Source organism: Diceros bicornis, chromosome 16 (assembly GCF_020826845.1).
Source record: "Diceros bicornis minor isolate mBicDic1 chromosome 16, mDicBic1.mat.cur, whole genome shotgun sequence".
NCBI classification, from domain to species: domain Eukaryota; kingdom Metazoa; phylum Chordata; class Mammalia; order Perissodactyla; family Rhinocerotidae; genus Diceros; species Diceros bicornis.
In genome coordinates this window covers 53,506,921-53,526,429 of record NC_080755.1, presented here as the reverse complement: position 1 = coordinate 53,526,429, position 19,509 = coordinate 53,506,921, and the positions used below count along the sequence as shown (strand labels likewise).

Below are 19,509 nucleotides of genomic sequence, written 5' to 3'. Positions count from 1 at the left end.
GCCAATTCCACTACCACTTGTTTCAATGAGATGTCTCTTGTTACAAGTATCTGCTTATTTATTTCTTCCACTAGACTATGACCTCCTAGAGAGCAGGGATTGTTTCTTCTCCTCCTATATCCTAAGTGCAGTGCATTGCAAGGAGTAGATGCTCAACAAATGCTTTCACTGAAAGGATGAACAAATAAACTACTGATTGCCTGGTGCTTGGTAGACAATTATTTGTTGAATGAATAAATGAATGAATCTTATAAGAAGGTGCTTCAGTAATTAAAGCTGCTAGGATGGGAACGGAGATCCATGTGCTTAGGTTAAATTCGGTCTCGAGTAAGTAGCACTGCAATGCAATTCTGATACGTTTTAAATGTGATTGTTTATTTCTGCATGAGAAGGCAACTATTTTCTTTACAAAACTTCTCTGCAGATAAGCAGAGAAACACCCTTTTATAGCTCTGCACATTGAAGGAAGTTTGTTCATAAAAATTACAGGACGTTGGTACCTGGTGCCAATCTACTGCTGTTAACATAGATTTGCTTTACTTACAAGTACTATTTCCTATTCTTTTAATAATCCTCAACCAACAGTTGTTGGCTGAATAATTGTAATGGCCACCACTAAGAAAACAGAAAATTTTGAGGTGAGACGGGAGAAAAAAACAGTACCAACATATTCTCTCTATATTGTTTCAGATATGTATCTCTATGTTTAATGCACTAAAATTTTCTGAAAATACACTGTTAAACTGAATGTCAAATCTGGCTAAAACGTGACTAACAGAAAGTTACCTTTCCCTCTTTCGGGCCCATTCTAGGATATAGTTAACAAAAATTACTTTGCTATAGTCAAAATTCTGGTAAGAACACTCAAAATAGAATTATCCAACCCTCCGAAAAAGTGAGATAACTCATAGTTGAGAAGGAACTCATGATTTAGAGGAAAATTATTGCTAATACACTTAGATAAGAGCATAGAAAAATAATCAGTGTATCTTAAAGAAAAAGGAATTCGATCAGATGTATAGTTTAAAGTATAATTATCACAAAAGCTCCAATATCTTTATTATGTCTTCCTCATAAAACATTACTAATGGGCATATCAACTCTCATAGCAGTGTATTATATAGTATCTGCCAAATAATATATAATATTATTGATATTGTAAGGTAATATACTATCTGCCTGTACTGCCCTGAAATAGCAACTTACCCTATTAGCTCTGAGAGATCCTGCAACCCTGTGCTCCTTCCTTCTTCAGACCACAGCTAGTCCACCATCTCAACTGTGCTCCCAACAGCTCTGACAGTTCCAGAAATGGGGCTCCCAATCACCTTTCACATTCCCTTGCCCTCACAAGGTAAAAGTTGCTGATGTATAACATGTTTCCCCCACTGAATAGGTTCACTAATTTTAATTTTTAATTGATAAGAAGCAAATAAATCCAAGTATTCATTCAAAAGAACATTTATTTAGCACCTACAAAGTGGCAGACAGTAAGCTGGACATCAGGGATCTACAGAGATGGCAGACACAGTCCCCACTCCAAGGAACTCCTAGGCTAGAGGGGGAAATAATACTACCTCCAGCTGCCGTGATCAACGATATGCACAGTGTGCACCGTTGTGAGGGCAAAGGGGCACCTACTGAGACCTCAGAGAGGGCTTTCCAGGAGGAAAGTTTTGTGAAGAAGCAAAGTCAAAGATAATGAGGCAGAGGAGAACAGGAGGCCATCTAGGGAGAGCTAACAGCACGTGCACCAGGCAGGAGACGAGAACAACGCGCGGTGCACCAGGACATGAACCATGAGTGGTTGGTGTGGCTGGAGATGGTTGGGCCTGAGAGCAGAAGATGCAGCTGGAGAGGCAGGTAGGGACTAAATGGAGGACTACAGATCGTGTCTCATGTGGAAACAGTCTGTACTACCTCCCTCTCTTACAGTTATATAGAAACTAGAACATTTTAACTTAATAGTAAAATAAATATACATATACATGTATTATTTCTCATTATATAACTTCCAGGCAAATTCTCTTATAACACTTAAACTACTATATAGTCCTGATGTTGTAAAAGGCTAAGTGATCATTACTGTAGGATGTTCATACATCTAAGTAAACTTATTAACTAAGTGAGCCAGTCTGAACCTTGTACCTCAAACACAGACCTCAAAGCCAAAGTTCTACTTTTTACATAAAATCATATTTGTCTGTAATTATTCAGAAATGTACAATGTTTAAACCTCTCCATCTTCCAGGGAGTTGTAAAAGAAGACCTTTAATCTTGTATAAAGCCTTCCTTTTAAATTTGCATATACCATCTGTGATTTTTCTCAACTGGATTTTAGATTTAGGAAACCTTATTGGCAACAATTTGATAAAAATGACAATGAGGGTAAAAATTTGTTTTAAAAAAGTCCTCATTCCACCAAATGGTATTCCACTCCTCCAAACAGCGAATTCTCTTAAACACTAAAACTAAATCATTTGCAAAATTTGACTTTAAGAAAATGCATCTTACATAAACTGAGCAATTCCTTTACATCATCACTTCTTAAAATTGGTCATGTGTACCATTGCAGGGGGACTTGGTTACAGGGCACCTGGCCCATGCTTCTGGGGGCTTCAGTTTTACTCAAAGATTATGGAGAGGAAGAGCCTTTATTTTTACATTAAAACTAACAGAAATGGGAAAACGTAGAACACAAAATTAGCATGTAATTTTAGATTGAAAAGGAGACTTGAAGGAAATTTACAGGTGATTCCAGGCCATATTCCAGATGTCTGGGAGTATGAGCTCACTTCTCTTTACCCTTAGGATGGAAGAGTTTGAAGAGCGTGATCGTGACCACTTCAGAGCCTACTCCTTTGTGGACTCATTGTCACAAGTGTTCCTTTCTCCAAGAGCATCTCTAAAGGGACTTTTAATATGCATGAGCTCACAGAGGACCAGTCGTTTATCTGTATGGATACATAACCCACTTCATATGATGCATGCAAGTCTTTTGTTGGAGAAGACATGGCTCTGAAGTTAAAAAATCAAACAAACTAGTCTGAGTTAGTTCATAATTTTATTTATTTATTTTTTCCCCCAAAGCCCCAGTAGATAGTTGTATGTCATAGTTGCACATCCTTCCAGTTGCTGTATGTGGGACGCGGCCTCAGCATGGCCGCGTGCGACGGTGCGCGCCCGGGATCCGAACCCAGGCCGCCAGCAGTGGAGCGTGCGCACTTAACCGCTAAGCCAGGGGGCTGGCCCCTGAGTTAGTTCATTACACCAATTTTGAAAGAGAGAGAACTTGTAGTCCTAGCTTCCTACTGGTCTGTTGCTAGTGAGGCAGGGAGAAAAGTGGCTTAAATGGCCACCTCCTGGTAGACATTGCCTCATTCCTCTTTCCTTAGCCCTTGTATGGAACCCTGTCCCAAACAGGAACGGACATCAGATTCCCCAACTGTTAGAAAATTTCCCAAGTAACTGTTACTTACTCAGATTCCAGGACCATAATGATGACTGCTCCTGGATTCTGGTTTTGAATATGCAGTACAGATGCCTAGATGACCTTTTAAGTCTACTAGGTCAACTACTCCACCCAACTGACACCTAACTGGTCCCTGATTTGTTTTCATTTCCATTATCCTACTTTCCAAAGAATTAACCTCTTTTCTTTCATCCACTCTGATCCAGACATTTCTCCATTTCTTTGTGTCTTTATGACTGAGCTGTTCTCTCTGTCACCTCACTTTAGAAACAACAACAAACGGGGCTTGATTCCAAGGGAGATTCAACTTCCTGTTGATTGTTCTCAAAAGTGTGGCATATTAAAAATACTTCATACGCCATTTCCCAGTGAAAATAACACAAATTCTAGAGATGAGTTCACTTAACTTATCCAAATAGTTTATTACCACAGAGGACAAACATGAAAATAATCTTCTGAAGAGAAGTTAAAATACTTTAAAAAATGCTGTTCACCCAGTAATTAGAATCAAGACACCACAGGAACACGGAAAATTTGACAAAGAAGTTGCTGATATGGTGTTTAAATTACTGATTTCATTCACCATTTCTGCCACACATTTATTTCATCTGCTTAAACCACACTTCAAAAAAGATTAGAATAAGTCACTTATTGGAAGATACTCAACTAAAAGCTTGGGTTTTGTTGCCAAACTCTTACATTATCCATGTGACTACTATGTGGTTCTGTGGAAGGGTCTCTGAGCAAGGGGAACCAATCATGGCCACCTTTGCTTTTTGGGTTCATCAGCTATTAGAAGCTTAAGTGGGGACTTGGCCCCAGACCAGCCAAGCCAAGTCCGGTTTATGTGGGACTCTGGGATCATGTTTTCCTCTCTAGCTGATCTACATCCAGAGGGAGGACTGTCTATCTTAGAACCAGAACAGAACACAACCTGCTCCAGGAATATAGGACTGGTGGTAGGTGTGTGCAAGATTAATTTGAAAGTGCTAAACAAAGGTGAAGACAATAATACTAAGGAACAAAAGTACTATGACTTTGGGTCCACTTGGGCACACTAAAAAACTCTGAAAAATATACTTTTTTCTTAATAACAACTTATATGACCTTCCTGCCCAAGTATAGAAATTGATGCCTGATGACCACTTTAACAGATCTCATTGAATGTACCAAAATGAAAAAAGGCCAGATCTAAATTTTATCTAAGATTAGAGGATATATATAGTCTCTGTTTTAGGAGTAAGTGAATAATGGCCTAATTTTTCAAGTTTTTTAAAATTACATTTTAGCATATATATTTTAGTCAGGGGACTTGTTTACTCTTTTAAATAACTGGTTTGATAGCTTTGGTAACAAAGTGGTGAATAAGCATTTTCCTTTAATGTCTTAAAAGATGAGACTGCTTGGAAAAAAACTAGCTAGTTAAATACATTAAGATCTTAACTCTCTTTAAAATATGTTATCTGCTAAGTTTTTGTAATTGCAATGATCTTAATACCTTTTATGAAATACTTTGCAATTACAATTATTTTCAAGAAGCAAATAAAATTTTAATATAGGCTGGAGTATTTCAACTTAGGAAAAAAATTATTTCTTTTATATTAAAAACATGCTTTAGGGCTCAGTTTGCAGTGAAGACTCTCATAGGTATTTTATTATTTGAGATGCAGCAACTATTTTTACCAGAAATTTCCTTCTGGATGGTTTAAATGTGTGTAAGTACTCATATTGCAACTTGGAATATTTTCATATGAAAGAACACTAAAACATCAATTCAGAGTTCTAAAATAATATAACCACTACTTTTTCAATAACACTACCTGTCCAGGGCTGTAAAATTTATACTTTTGTACATAAAGATACTTGATATTGTTCACCTCTTCCAAAAAAAAACCCCAACAACAAAATCTCTATCTATTTGATAATGGAAGAGCCGGATCAGAAAGACTGGACGCTGTTAACATAAGGAAAATGTGAAGACATAATAGCTGCGATTAAAAAAAAAAAAAAAAAAAATCAAAGAACAAAAGAAGGAAAACCATTTAAAAAGCAATGCCAGAAGTAAAATTTTAAAAGGAGCTGTAACGCAGGGTATAGGGAGAAGACAAAACGGATGGAATTAAACAGAAATAGAAGGCACTGACTTTAGCATTCAGGAATCCAAGCAAGGGTCTAGGCGAGGATTTGTTTTCACAGAGCAAGATTCATATTCTGCAAAATCTAGCCCAACCGGAAAAGTTTAAATGTCTTCCTGTATCTGTATTTTAAACCAGGCACTTAAAAAAAACCCCACACATCAATCTACAATTAAGAGTTCTATAACATTAAAAGACAGATACAGAAAGTAAGACCAGCAAATGGGAGGTTAACGTTGACACTCTCCCCTCCCTGTGCTGGTGTGTCTCAGTGCAGGGTGCACAAACACCAGTTTAACAAGCCCCTGTACAAGATCCCACAGCACAGCCCCCACGTCCAGTAACGGGCGGTGGCGGAGCCCTTGGAAAGCTTAGCTGTCAACATCTTTCCTGTGCTGGAGGCAAAGAAGCATTTGCTTAAGTAATAGATTGCCTGGATTTTGTTGATCACTAGCCAAAACAGTTGTTCCACATAATCAGCACCCTAGTTGAACCATACTGAGGACTTGTATTAATTATAGCTAACATTTATGGAGTTCTTACTATGTGCCACTCCTATTTCAAAAGCTTTACACGTATTATTGCATTTCATTCTCACTGCAGTACTGTAAAGGAAGCACTCACTATTCTTTCCCTCATTTTACATAAGAGGAAACGGAGCAGTTCACTAAGTTTAGCCAGGATCTAACTCTAGGTCTGTCTCCCTTCAGAGTCATGCCTCTTGACCACCGTGGAAGGTACTACACAGAAAGTAAAAGCAAAATATTTCTGCTAATTTATAATAAATATTCTAAAATGCCATGGTGATGTATCAGACAACAGTGTGCTCAAAGTAAAATATTTCATGGCTTAAGGCACACACATGCACACACTTATAAAATGGCTTGTATAGACCACAACCAGGTAAATGAATAAAAACTGCTGTGATGAAAAATTACACATGCTATTTAAAGTGTCTTCAAATGTCTACATAATTTCTTAATCTGGTACATTGAAGTTTATATCTGAAAGTGTCTGAAAAGTGAAGAATGGCCAAGTAGGATGACTTGCTCCTTTACAGGAGATTAGAACATGCTCCAAATCTATAAAGAACTGAGTTATTTTTTTATTAAGCAAAAAATTGATAACCAGAAATGCTAAGATGCAAATGAAAAACTACATTATATATAAAGAACTTTTGACTTTTGCACCAAAAAGATCCATGACTAAAAAGTTGCTAGATGGCTTTCATTCTAGTGAGCTGGTTTCAGCCCATGAGTTCACCCTGAGTCAGAAGTCAGGAGTTGCAGACTACCTCTGCCACCAATTTGCTGTCTTCATTCACACAAATCCCTTCATTTTTTAGCACCTCAGTTTCTTCACTGATCGAATGGGAATAATATCTGTTCTGCCAGTTTCATTAAATTGAAATGAATGTTTGGTGACAGTAATGATGCTATATCTACATAAGGAATTAGGACTAACTGGGTGCTGTGGTGGTGGGTGCCACTTAATCAGGGGAAGTGGCGGGGAGGGGTGGGCAGTGGTACTGTTAACTTTTTCAAACTGCTGCACATCTGACTCAGTCTTTGAGCCTCATAACCACCCTGGAAATAAGAAGGACAAGTATTGTTGGATGGGAAAGAGTTAGGTGGCTATGTGTCTAGTCTCATGTCATACAGCAAGTTAGGGACAAAGCCCAACTGCCCATCCAGTGTTTTTTGTTTATGGTTTTTTTTCCTCTCCTGACTCAACAGTGTAGCCCAGTGGTTAGGAAGGATGAAGAGTCTTCCTTCTGAGGAAATCCAACAAAGGTGCAAACATCCTGAATTGATGAATTAGAGACAACAATTCTCTTTGCTGACCTGAAGCTTGGAGTTTATGGAATCAAACCACATACCTTGATTTCTGGGAGCTGCATAACTTCAGGAAAGACTTCAATGCAATTGGAGTGAGCAATTACGGTGTGCATGCGCCTGCAATTCATGATAGTTGTTGGGATGGCTTTCAGTTTATTCCCACTGATATCAATTTCTTCAAGTTCCTCCAGTTTTGCCATTTTACTAAAAAAGAGAAAATCCAAGGGGTAGGGGGTCATAAAATAATTATAAGGCAATTTAAAAAGAAAATAATATATAATGAGAATCAAAAGGGGAATTTACTATGACCCTAAATATTCTTTAAAGATTCACTTGTAATAGTCATTTTAACAAATAAGACAATTTTTTCACTATTGTTTTTGAGTATCAAAGTATTTTAATACCTCCTTTCCTACTATAAAACAAAAACTATTAACTTCAACTCTTCAAATTGGTAACAAAAAGAAAAATGGATGTCTTTTTCCTCTTAAAACTCCATGTGTGAATTAAGTTATCCTGGCAACAATCACTTTGCTATGTAGCTTAGTCTGAACTCCAGTGAAAATCCTACTCAAATGGGTCAAAAGTTAGCATTAATCCAATACAAGTGCTTTAAAAGAGCATAGTCTGAGAGTATGATTGCTTTGTACCTGCACTGAAAACTCAAGGGGATGTAGAGAATAGGGCTATAGCTTGTATGAAAATATGCTTTCTCCTAAAACCCCACTTCACAAATTCCTCCGGCATTATTCGTGATGACAAGGTGGTGGTGAGGAGTAGGAGGTATGCTGAAAGGTCATCTGGGTCATCTCCCTACCTTCTGGCAATGCCCAAATCAAACCACACCCAAAAGAAATTTCTCTCAACTCCTGCTAAACATCTACAAAGAAGGAATCTCTCTGACCTTCCCTTAATAACATGTCCTAATATTATTTAACACTTTTGTTTAAGAATGACTTTTATTGTTCAATCTTAATCTATCATCTATAATTAATCTTAATAATATTAATCAATAATTACAGTAACCAAATAAAGAAAAATTCCAGGGTTAGGGTTTCTTGAATTTTCTATAAACTTAGAGGGAAAAAAACCTCCACCTGTACAATCCTATGATAGCATCTACCACCCCTCTGACCCTTTTTCAACCACTGGCGATGCTGGACTCCAAGAAGCACAGGGTTCCCAGTGAGTGTAACTCAAACTTACAACCGGAATCACTTAGTTTACGGTTATTGGTGTCTTCTCTGCTTGCTGTGGTTTCATTTGTCACAACAAATCTTTAAAAAATTAAGCAAGAAACCCTTTACTACTTTTTTCCTATTATCTCTCAAAAATAAACGTTATCTTATTTGCCTATCTTGAAAATAAATATATGCCAAAGATGCAACAAGAACAAAGTTTTTACCTTATGAAATCAGATCTTTTAATGCTGTGAACATCCAACATGGTATCAGGATATGCTACAAACAACATTATATACACAGACTATGAAGTAATCCATCTGAATGGATTTGAAGCCTGAATGTGTAAGACTATTATCTGAATACGTTGTCATCATATTTTGAAAAGAAATCAGTGGGTAATAGGGCATGAAAAATGATTGAAAGTATTGAAATCAGGCCCAAGAAAGGAAAAGTTAAAGAAGTTTCCATCCCTCAACACAGAAAGAAGGTGGCCGGAGAAGGACTTGATTGCTGGAGCATGTTCTTCATGCAACCATTTCAGCAACCATTTGTTGATTCAGCAACCATTTGTTGAGAGTCTATCCCAGGCCCAACCTCGGGTGAGACATGAGGCTAAAGGAGTAAAATCAGTCTTGACTCTTAAGGAACTCGGGGTCTTGTAGGGGAGCTACTGTGCCACATCACAATCCCCAGAGAGACAGAAATATAGCAAGATGGATTTTTATGAGGTGCCTAAAAAACGTCTCCGTACTTAGGGTGATTACAATTGGAATGGATCCCTGGAGGATACGCTCAGAATTTGGGTTGATGATGATTTCTCCTGCAGGGCTTAGTCATTCACCATCTCAAATAGGACAATGAGCCCTTTCAGAGATATTATTGTTATGTGATTACCATTTTTTCTTCCAAAAATATCGTCACCTCATTCTATAGTAAAATAAAAGTACACTGAAGTAAAAAAAGAATAAAAAGTTTAATCATTAACATCAAATGAGAAGAAAAAATTTAAAAATAAATATATACTATAAAACACAGAGCAGTACTTTAAGTCAATTCGTATTTGGGCCTTCCTCCTTTAGTAAGGGTTTCAACAGACTCGTAGCTATAATGGCAGCAGAGGGAGGCTGTGCCAATATTTTGCTTTGGCCCAGTGCTGAGTGGCAGTTAGCAGCAGAATACCAGAGGGGTTTGTGTTTGCTTCTTTGATGCGTGGGTGTGTGTTCCAAGTCCTAACTTGTTAGATGGATAAATGCCAATGACATGGAAGTAGAGTAAACGCGCCACGGCGAGCTCAGTGTGTAGAGTCACTCAAAGATAGACACAATGCTACTGCTCTCAAAAACTAAAAATTAAAATTAAAACAGAATTAAAAATGGAATCTTCTGAGAGCCATAATTTATCTGTAATGTCACACAGTTTCTATGGTTGCACAGGCCACCACTGCTTTTTATACCATAAGTCCAAGTATAAAAGCTCATAGCTAATTAAGAACCTTTAGCTTCCTAGTTCATGTTCTAATTCCCACACACCATATTAGGTTAATTTTTTAAAAATTAATTTAACTGGTTAAAAAGAAGCAAAAGAAAAAATACACCTAATAAATAATATACTTTATTTCAAAATCATAAGAATATTCTATGGCTCATAGAATTCTTATTTCAAAATCATAAGAATATCTTCGGATACATTCATATTAGAAAAACTAACACATTTCCCTTTAGGGGCATGTTGATCATGACCTATATAAAAGAGAACTGTGAACCAGAATCAGGAGGAACAAGCTTTACATTATCTGGGAAATAAACATTTTAGCTTTTGCCTTGCCATCTATGAATCCATTTTCAGAAACGCAATGCACATCACTTTGTGATCTTTTACCTTGCTGGAAAACTTTGAAGTCGGTTATAGGCCATGTGAAGGATCTTCAGATGGGGGTGTCCTGTTAACAAGGGCACACATTTATCTGTGAGGTTGTTATTTGTCAAATACAACTCCTGTAAGATGCTGTTCGTCTCTTCAGAAAGTGTGGCTGGAGGAAGGGTTTCCAGTTTGTTCGCAGATGCATTCAGAAATCTCAGGCTACAATGACAAAATGCAACAGAATCCCACTGATAAGCCAGAGTGCTAGTCCAGAATCCTCCAAAAAACCTAGAAGTTTTCTGATTGATACCTGGCATATTAGAAACTGGGTTTAGAAACATGAATTTAAAGACAGACTCCGGCTTTAGCAGGCATGGATACGCGACCCCATTATCCATGAAGAAAACAATAGCTATTCATGTGGGTTAAATACAAAGAGATAGAAATCAATTTTTATGGAAGCACAAAAGTGAGAGGAACTGATTAATTTTATAGCTGCTAGGGAGTGGAAGGGAGAGTGATATGGTAAAGTAAATACTCTGTCTTAAGGAAGAGAAAAACAACTGCCTATTTTTAAATAAAAGAGCTCTTATAAAACAATTAGGCATTACATCACAATACAACTAAATCACATAGTGACTAAGTCCTTTTTAGTATAATGTCCAAACCACATTTTACTGACATATATTCACAACTGCAGGAGATAATTTGCTCTGTATTAAAATAATGGAATAGTATATAGCAGTGAAAATGAAGAATTACAACTACACGCATGAACAGGATGAATCTCACAAATATAAATTGAGTGAAAGAAGCCCAGATACCAGAGGATACACTGCATGATTCCATTATTGTAGAGTTCAAAATCAGGCAAAACTAATCTATGGCATTAGCAATCAGGGAAGGAAGGTGGTGTCTAGGAGGGTTTCTGATTAATATGATAATATTCCGGTCCTTGATTTGAGTGCTGGTTACACAAGTGTGTTTACTTTGAGAAAATTCATCAAGTACCATACTTATGATTTGGCCCCTTTCTTGTATTTATATTATACTTCAATAAAATTTACATTAACAAACAAATAAGATATATATGCTATCAGTTATCCAAATGATAGAGTGAACAATGGCTAAAACATAAAGAACGTTTTTCACTTGACAATTAAAATTGTCAAAATAGTATAATCCTTCCACAGTCATTGTGAAACACAGATAAATGCAAAATGCAAAGCTGGAGAACTGAAACAGAAGCCTTGCTGGGCTCAGGTTCCAAATCATTTCAAAAGGGAAGGGAAGGACAGAGCAGGCACTGTGTGTGGCTCATGAGTCAGACAGACAACCCTCCGGCTTCACAACGGATCTCCACTGGGTGTGCTCCATCGTGAAGCTGCAGCAACCAGAACATGGCGAGTGCTCAGCCCACAGGACTCACCTGCTATTGTTACCAAGGTCAAAGCTGCCCTGCTTTCCCACTGGAACCACCCTGCTAATGAAACGCCTTTCTCTCATTTCAAAACCACCTGGGTTTGAAACTTTCAGCATTCAATTCAGGACTATTCCGCCATATGTTAGGAAAAAAGAATAAAATCTTCCTTAAAAAGGAAGAATATGGAATACTAGGTACAGTTATTTTTAATCTTGGATAAAAAGAAGGCTTTGAATTCAGGAGTCATCACCAGGACTGTCATTCCAAACTCTCAATCCACTAATGTAATACTCCCCAATCTTGCAACCCGCCCCCTTACACACACACACCCAACTTCACTACTTATCTAAGGAAAAGCAGCTTCCCCAAAATAGAACATTTTCCATTAAAGAAACACGTATTCCGGTGACATTTAAAAAAAAAAAGAAAAAGAAAAAGGAAGTTAGAAAAGGGCTGTACAGACCATAAATAGTCATGGGAAATTATAGTCGTGTGCGCTACAGAGAAGAAAATAAAGGTCATTCATGCAGTTTCTGAAATGGTTTTGAACTAGGAAGGAAACCAGTTCTAGTACCACAATACTTTCAAGTATTTTTACAAGTCTGTTTCTTTAGGTTCCATTTATTTCACCTGACTTAAATACCCTGTTAAGAATGTCTTCAGTGCAGAAGAAATTAAAAATGTATTGCCCTAAAACATCATGGACTGGGGCTGGGACAATATCTGACAATCTCATTAAAACAATTCTCTAGGAAATATGTAGTTATAGACACATGAAAAGAAGAGAGAGAGAAATTAATTCATGAATGCCTGTATATTTTTAGGCCAGTAAGAGGGAACATTGTTTTGAAAGGAAAAAAGACTGACTAGTGAATGCTCATCTAGAAAGCTGCAAAAGGGACTTTAAAAATCCCTCACAACATCTGAATGAAGGGACGAAAGTGATTTCCAAAAAGACTTGTCCTCTCTTCTTGTTGAAATTTGCCTGTACTGGAGGAGCTATGTACTCTTTATGAGAAGTTAAGGAAGGAAAAAAAAAACCGCATCCTACCCCTGCAGGAAATGAAACTAAGTTGAAACTACATGGGCTGGTTCCAAAGGATTTAATTTGAATGGAATAAAGTCTGAGTGAATCATCTTGTTAGTTAATAGAGAGCAAACAATTGGGCTAAAAAGATTCTTGATTATAATGGTCTCAGGAAAATTAAATTCAATACCCATCCTCTTAAAAATATAACATTTGTCCCACAACCTCACAATGTTTCAGCAGGAGACAAACTAAATTGGTTTAATCGTCTAGGAGTTGTACTTCCACCAGAATGAGTAAATACTTTAATTCTGCAAAATTTCTCCAGTATGGATGACAGTTTTACTCAATACACAGGGTATATAACACCATCTCCTGCTTTCAAAACCTCCAAAAAAGCTCAAGTCCTAAAGCACTGTTTGGTCTCAACTCAACATGATGTGATAACCTCCTCAAGCTCCTCTGTTACAGATTTTTGTATTAACTTATAAAAGACTGTCTAATGTGCCAAGAAATGTTTTGTACACATAACCCTCTTCACTATGCAACCCTCTTCTACTAATTAAGAGAACAAGCAGTAACAAATCACTGCTTTCTGTTCATCTATAAGGTGCTTTGTAGAGACCACAGCTCTTTCCTATTTTCTATTTCATTTGATTCGCCCATCATCTCAAAGATGCCCCCCTTATATTTCACAGAAGACAGAAACTGAAGCTGAGAAAAGTCAAATTACTTGGCAATGGTTAAACAGTAATCAGTGGCAGAGCCAGAAATAAAGCCCAGATCTCGTAAATCTTAAGAGTCCACTACATCCTAACACATCTCTCCAAAATTCAGATGCTAAAAAATAGTAATCATAAAACATTTCCCTAGGCTCTTTTCTCCAACAAAGCTGGAGGTCGAGCAGGGCACGTGCTGGGCAGCGTGAAGATCACATGTGCACAGAACTTCAAGCTCCATTCTTAAAATAACTTAATAAATAGCGTAGTACTCAAAAACTTGTCTTAGCAGAAAGTGCAAAAGTTGTAGAGAAAAGACACTCCTATAGGACTCCTGCCCTAAAGCATTTGGGAAGTTGCCCAGAACAGCAGTGAGACAAATCCACTTCCTGCTTCTTGAGCAACTGCTCTGTTCTTCCTTGGCACATTTCTGTCCATCTGCTCTGGCACATCTAGGTTTTTCTGTTTTGATTTAGTTTGTTTGCTTTTTAGTAATTTCTAGCACGCCCTTAAATTTTACAACCAAATTCTGTCCTTGAAACAAAGCACAGGATTTGGTACCACAACAGATTTACCTATTTGCAGGCATACCAGGCATTCTGCATTTAAATAATTTTTCTGGAGGTCACTACTGGGAATTGTATTCTACTAAAAATGCACAAGGTAAGCCCAGCAAAACTCTTCTACTTTTAGACAACCCTCCTGGCCCCAAAATGTTCCACAAGAGTCAAACAAAACACTCTCAATTTCTTATCATTTTTCTGTACAACACAACGCTTTTGACAATTTCATCTGTTTTCACAAGGCTGATAGCTCTTAACGCAGGGCTTTCAAACTTTTTATGACGGTAACCAAGAGTAACCAAAATACATTTTACATGACCACCCAGGACAGACGCAACACATACATGTATAAATAAAAACAAAAGTTTCATGGTATTTTTTACCCTATTTAATTCTTTTAAGTGCTAGTAGAAACGCACTAAATCAATGTTATACCCCACTAATCTGTCCAAAAAAAGGACCACAATTATTAATTGTCTAGCAACACCACCTAACAGTGGGGATTCCAAGCAAAGAAAAAGTGCATACAGAACTCACATACTATTATTTTGGAAGATCTGAAAATCTGCCTAGCTTAGGCAATAAAGATCACAAGCTTATGGAGTAAAGCAACAAAAGTTATAGAGATGTAAGAATTGTTGAACAAGAACTTGAAAAGAATTAATTTAAAAAATTAAGAATTAATTAACATTGAAGCAATACTATAAATTAATCTACAGACCTTACCCAAATTTCATCAATTATCACACTGATGTCCCCTATCCGGTCCAGGATCCCACATTGCATTTTATCATCATGCCTCCTCAGTCTTCTCTAATTAGTCTTATTTGTCTCAAATGACCTTGACACTTTTGAAAAGTACTAGACAATTATTATGTAGAATGTCTCCCAATTGAGGTTTGTTTGATGTTTTATCATTAGTAGAATAAGGTGATGCATTTTTAGCAAAAATACACAGAAGTGATGCTGTGTCCTCCTATCAGAAGGTACGTGATTTCCCAACTTCAACTCCCAGATATTCTTATTAAGTATGTCAGCATAAGCCTTCAAGTATCCACACAATTAAGGATTCTGGTCATTGGCCAAGTTGAGTCAGTAGAACTGAGATAAGGGCTGGGAATCTGCATGTTTATTTAATAAGTAATGTAGGGGATTCTCAAGACACACTTGAGAAATTCACTTTTATTCCACTATGGCTCTCAAAACATCAGGACTTCACAAGATAGCTCTCTTCACTTAAAAAATATAGTGTGGGCAACTTGGTTCTTCAAAATGCCAGAAATATCTGTCTTTGCCAAAAGGCACCAGTTGTCATGGTCAATCAGTCACGCTCTCCCCCAATTTTCTGTTCCCTTTTAGTTCCCTTGATATTTACACATGTTCTGTCTGAGTCATTAAAACTTATGGTCTGTAACGTGACTAATACTCTGAGGATATTTAATAATTACCATGTACTTCATTTGCTCATATACTCCCCCTACTCTCACCCCTAAAAATACCTTGTACTGCTCCACCCAGGGATAAAAACAGACCCTAACGTCCACCCACAATTCTCCTTTAAAGGATCCATTGTGGCTTTGTTAATTATACTGACCTCATCAGGAGCAGTTCTCTGGCCATCAAATGAGCGTGAAGATGCAAGATGGATAAGGAGTCAGCCATCACCAAGATTCCAGGAAGAACAGAAGGATGGCAGTACCTCATCCAACCACTCTAGTGACCCATAGGGAATATCTACCACCACCCCTGCCCATCTGTTGATGAAAACTGATTATGTGAAACTCTTTTGGAGGCTTCCATCAAGAAAATCCTCAACTCTGAGCAAAAAGAGGCAAGATGAAAGATCAAGGCCAATAAGATCCAGATTAGAATATTCGCCAGTTCACCCCACAGAACCAATTCTGCCCTGATCATAAAACACAAAATCATAGTCAACTTCTCAGCAACGTATGGTCCCTCATATTTCACATCTGTCTACAGTTTTTGAGCTGCCAATGAAAAGCAAGTCAAAATAAACAAAACTCAATGATGAATGTGGAGAGTAAACTCAACTGAAATTGCTCATTCAAGTCATAAGAATTTTAATAAAATTGGTCTGCAGTTTTCAGAGGAAGATAAAGATATTACTAAAATGATATAATTTAAAGTAGATTCCTTTCTCTTATCTGGTTATCAAATACCTTCCTGCTACCAGGTAAAGCAGATTAATATACAGCATTCTAAAGCTGTAAAACTTAATAAACAATATCATGTAATTAAAGCCATGACATTGGTTTTAGCACACAAGATTCACAACTAAAGAAAAACTCCCAAGAAAGAGAGTCTAAGTTCAGTCTTTAGCTCTTTGTCCGATAATGCCTGTTTTTCTGACAGTTCTCTTGAGGTTTCCAAGCATAAGTTCTACTTGGAGCATGAACTACACCATTTTTAACTTACGGAGACTTGTATTCAGACCCTTTCCTCAGTTATATAACCAAACACAGAACAGGTAACAATAACTTATTACCAAAAAAAAATATGAAAGATGAAGCATCTATATATTCTTAAGATTTGTATTGTGGAGCAGACCGAATGGAAGGAGAATTGAAGCAAAGTTTCATGACTGCCTGAAGCTATCTACCAAACACACAGCTCTGTATTATACAAAAAAGTGCTGTTCTTCACACCAGGAGCCTAAATTAAAACCACACGTTTCATTTTCCTTGTCTTTTACCCTCTCAAACCCACGTTTTATTATGGTCTATTGTGCTGTTATTTTAAACTCTGCATTAGATTGTAAGCTCCTTGAGGGCAATACCTGTTAGTCATTTTCAATCCTCTACACAGGGACTTCAACTTACCAGGTCAGGAAGATGTTGTCTGTCCTGGACCACGTAAACTAGAACAAATTACAACTGAACTATCTGCAGGAAGCTTGTCACAAAGATTCTTTCCTGAGAAACTCACTTTAATATTTTAAACTTCATGTATTCTGGGTTGACCTACCCTCAGTACTCAGTACTAGTTTATTCCTTCCCCAAAACTCAACCAACCAAATACACAATATCTCTACATTTTCCTGAACGTAAATTATCTCTCAATAAACAAATTATTTTTTTAATTTACGTAGATAAAACTTCCATTATTTAGGTTTTGGAGAGAAATATTAACCTTTTAAGAAGTAGTCAATAGTTTGGTGAGAATCATTATAAAATGTTACGTGTTTCTTGTCTTCCAACAAGTGAAATAAGAATGTCGTTCAAAAAAGAGCTAATCGACTTTACCGCACCCTCTTCATGAGCCTATCTGCCTGAGGGAATCAAACCTCTCAGCTTTTCTTTCTGACTCAGAGTCACGGCTAGTAAGATCAGTTGCTACACTATGCTGGAGATGTGGCTATTATATTGGTTGGAAAACAAAGGCCCTGGAATATGCCTTCTTGAAAAAGTTTATTTCAGCCTTTTTGGTCATTTGCTTTTCTCTCATAAAATAAAAGCAGGATTCTTACTCCTAATTCACCCAGCCCCTTGCTTGAGAACTTTCCTGTGTCAGAAATACATTTAGCATGGTCTGCCCTCCTCCCAACACCTACAGAGGCAGGCTAACTCCCCTCACAACAGCCCCTATTTTCCAAAATGTGGTTGGCTCTGGATAGGCCTGTCTATTTGGACTATGGGAATTTCTGCCTAAACGCCTTTAGCTTGCACTGTTAGCTCAGTTTGTACTGTTCTCCATGATAGCAATGTCCTCTTTCAGTGGCTCAATTCAGGTCCTAAATTTTCCACGTTGCATTACTAGAAATATTTCAGATCACACAATCCTCCCTTTTCCAACTTAGAGATTCCATCTGGGAACTGCACAAAATATCCAACATGGGAAAACCAAGATCCAGAGTGACCTGCACAGGGTCACAAAGTCAACATTTCATGCAGCAATTCTCGACCCTGGGAGTCAGCAGAATCACTTGCGGAACAATCTAAATTATAGTTGTCCGGCTCAAATCCTTGTTTAAACATGAAAACAGTCTCCTCGACTACACTATAAGCTCCCTCAGGGACATGTTTTCAGATCTGCCCTGGCACCAAGGAGACTCAATGGCTGCTTATTGATTGCCCCTAGAGAACGAAAAATATAGAGGAGTGTCCTTTTAAAGTCAAATCCTCAGAAATAAAGAATGATGATTATCTATTGCAGAGTTTCAGCATTATTTACCTACTTTATTAGCCATGAACTTATCAGACTTGACCAGATTCAGAAATGGTTTTATCTCACTCAAAGACTCCTAAAACCTGAATCCATCTATCTGTTTCTGTAGATTCAGTATAGACCCACCCAGGAGAACAAGTGGATTCTCGTAAAACTGCACCCAAATTTTGCCTAGTTAGCCCTGTGAAAGAACACACAAGGTTACAACATAACTTGGACTTCTCCACAGGGGAAGAAATCAAATCCTATAGTATTCATAACAACAAAAAGCATGTCTAGAGCTACCTGTATGCTGTGCACTGTACTTTGATATGAATGCAAAAGTAAGAACAACTCTCTGAATGATCTTGAAACATTGTTCTTTTTGTCAGGGGAATGATATAGCACTGGTCAATTATAATGTAATAATCCCATTTTCTCACAATTCCATTATTTCTCTATAATTGTTCTAGTAGGAATTCATTGTAACTTATGTTAAGTATAGAGAATAAATGTTTTTAAAAATGATTTAAACAAAGCCAAAGGAAAAGGAAAGAAGTGCCAGAAATGTTCTCTGTCCTGATCCGGGTGATGGCTACAGGCGCATATACATATGTAAAAGTTCACCGAGAGGCAGGCTTAAGGGTTGTGCACTTTTTTTTTGACTATAAATTATATCTTGATAAAAAGATTTTTTTAAAAAGGAGAAGAAGAAAAACAATGCAACTCCAAGACTGAGGGTAGTATTTAAGATTCCTTAAATATTCTATTGTTCATTAAACATTTGTTGAGCACTTTGTTTTATTCCAGACATAGTACAAGATGCTGAGGGTGAAATTATAATGATCAGGCCACCAGGACATAAGCATTTCAGTACAATGCACAAGGGCCGTGAAGCAAACAAGACGTTCCAAAGTCAGTTAACAGTTACAGTTACCTAAAGCTTTCTTTAAAAATAGTTCTGCATGTGGCAAATTTTCACAGAAAATAGATTTCACTTAATGATAAAACTAAACTCCTCTTCAAATCAAAACAATTTCTTTAAATACTTAGTGAAACAAGTTATTTAGAAAAATTCTGTTTGTTCAAAAGAAAATAATTTATTTAAATGCGAGGGAGAAACT

At 37.2% G+C, this 19,509-nt stretch overlaps 1 protein-coding gene across 1 annotated transcript in view; it reads right to left on the bottom strand.

Moving 5' to 3' along the window:
- Positions 1-19,509, bottom strand: part of PHLPP1 (PH domain and leucine rich repeat protein phosphatase 1) — a 228,319-nt gene that overhangs the window by 22,685 nt on the left and 186,125 nt on the right. Inside the window, exons 11-12 of the mRNA XM_058557266.1 lie at positions 10,508-10,708; positions 7,487-7,649 (exon numbers count right to left, since the gene is read on the bottom strand). Coding sequence (XP_058413249.1) covers positions 7,487-7,649; positions 10,508-10,708 — 364 coding nt within the window. The remainder of the gene's footprint in view (positions 1-7,486; positions 7,650-10,507; positions 10,709-19,509) is intronic.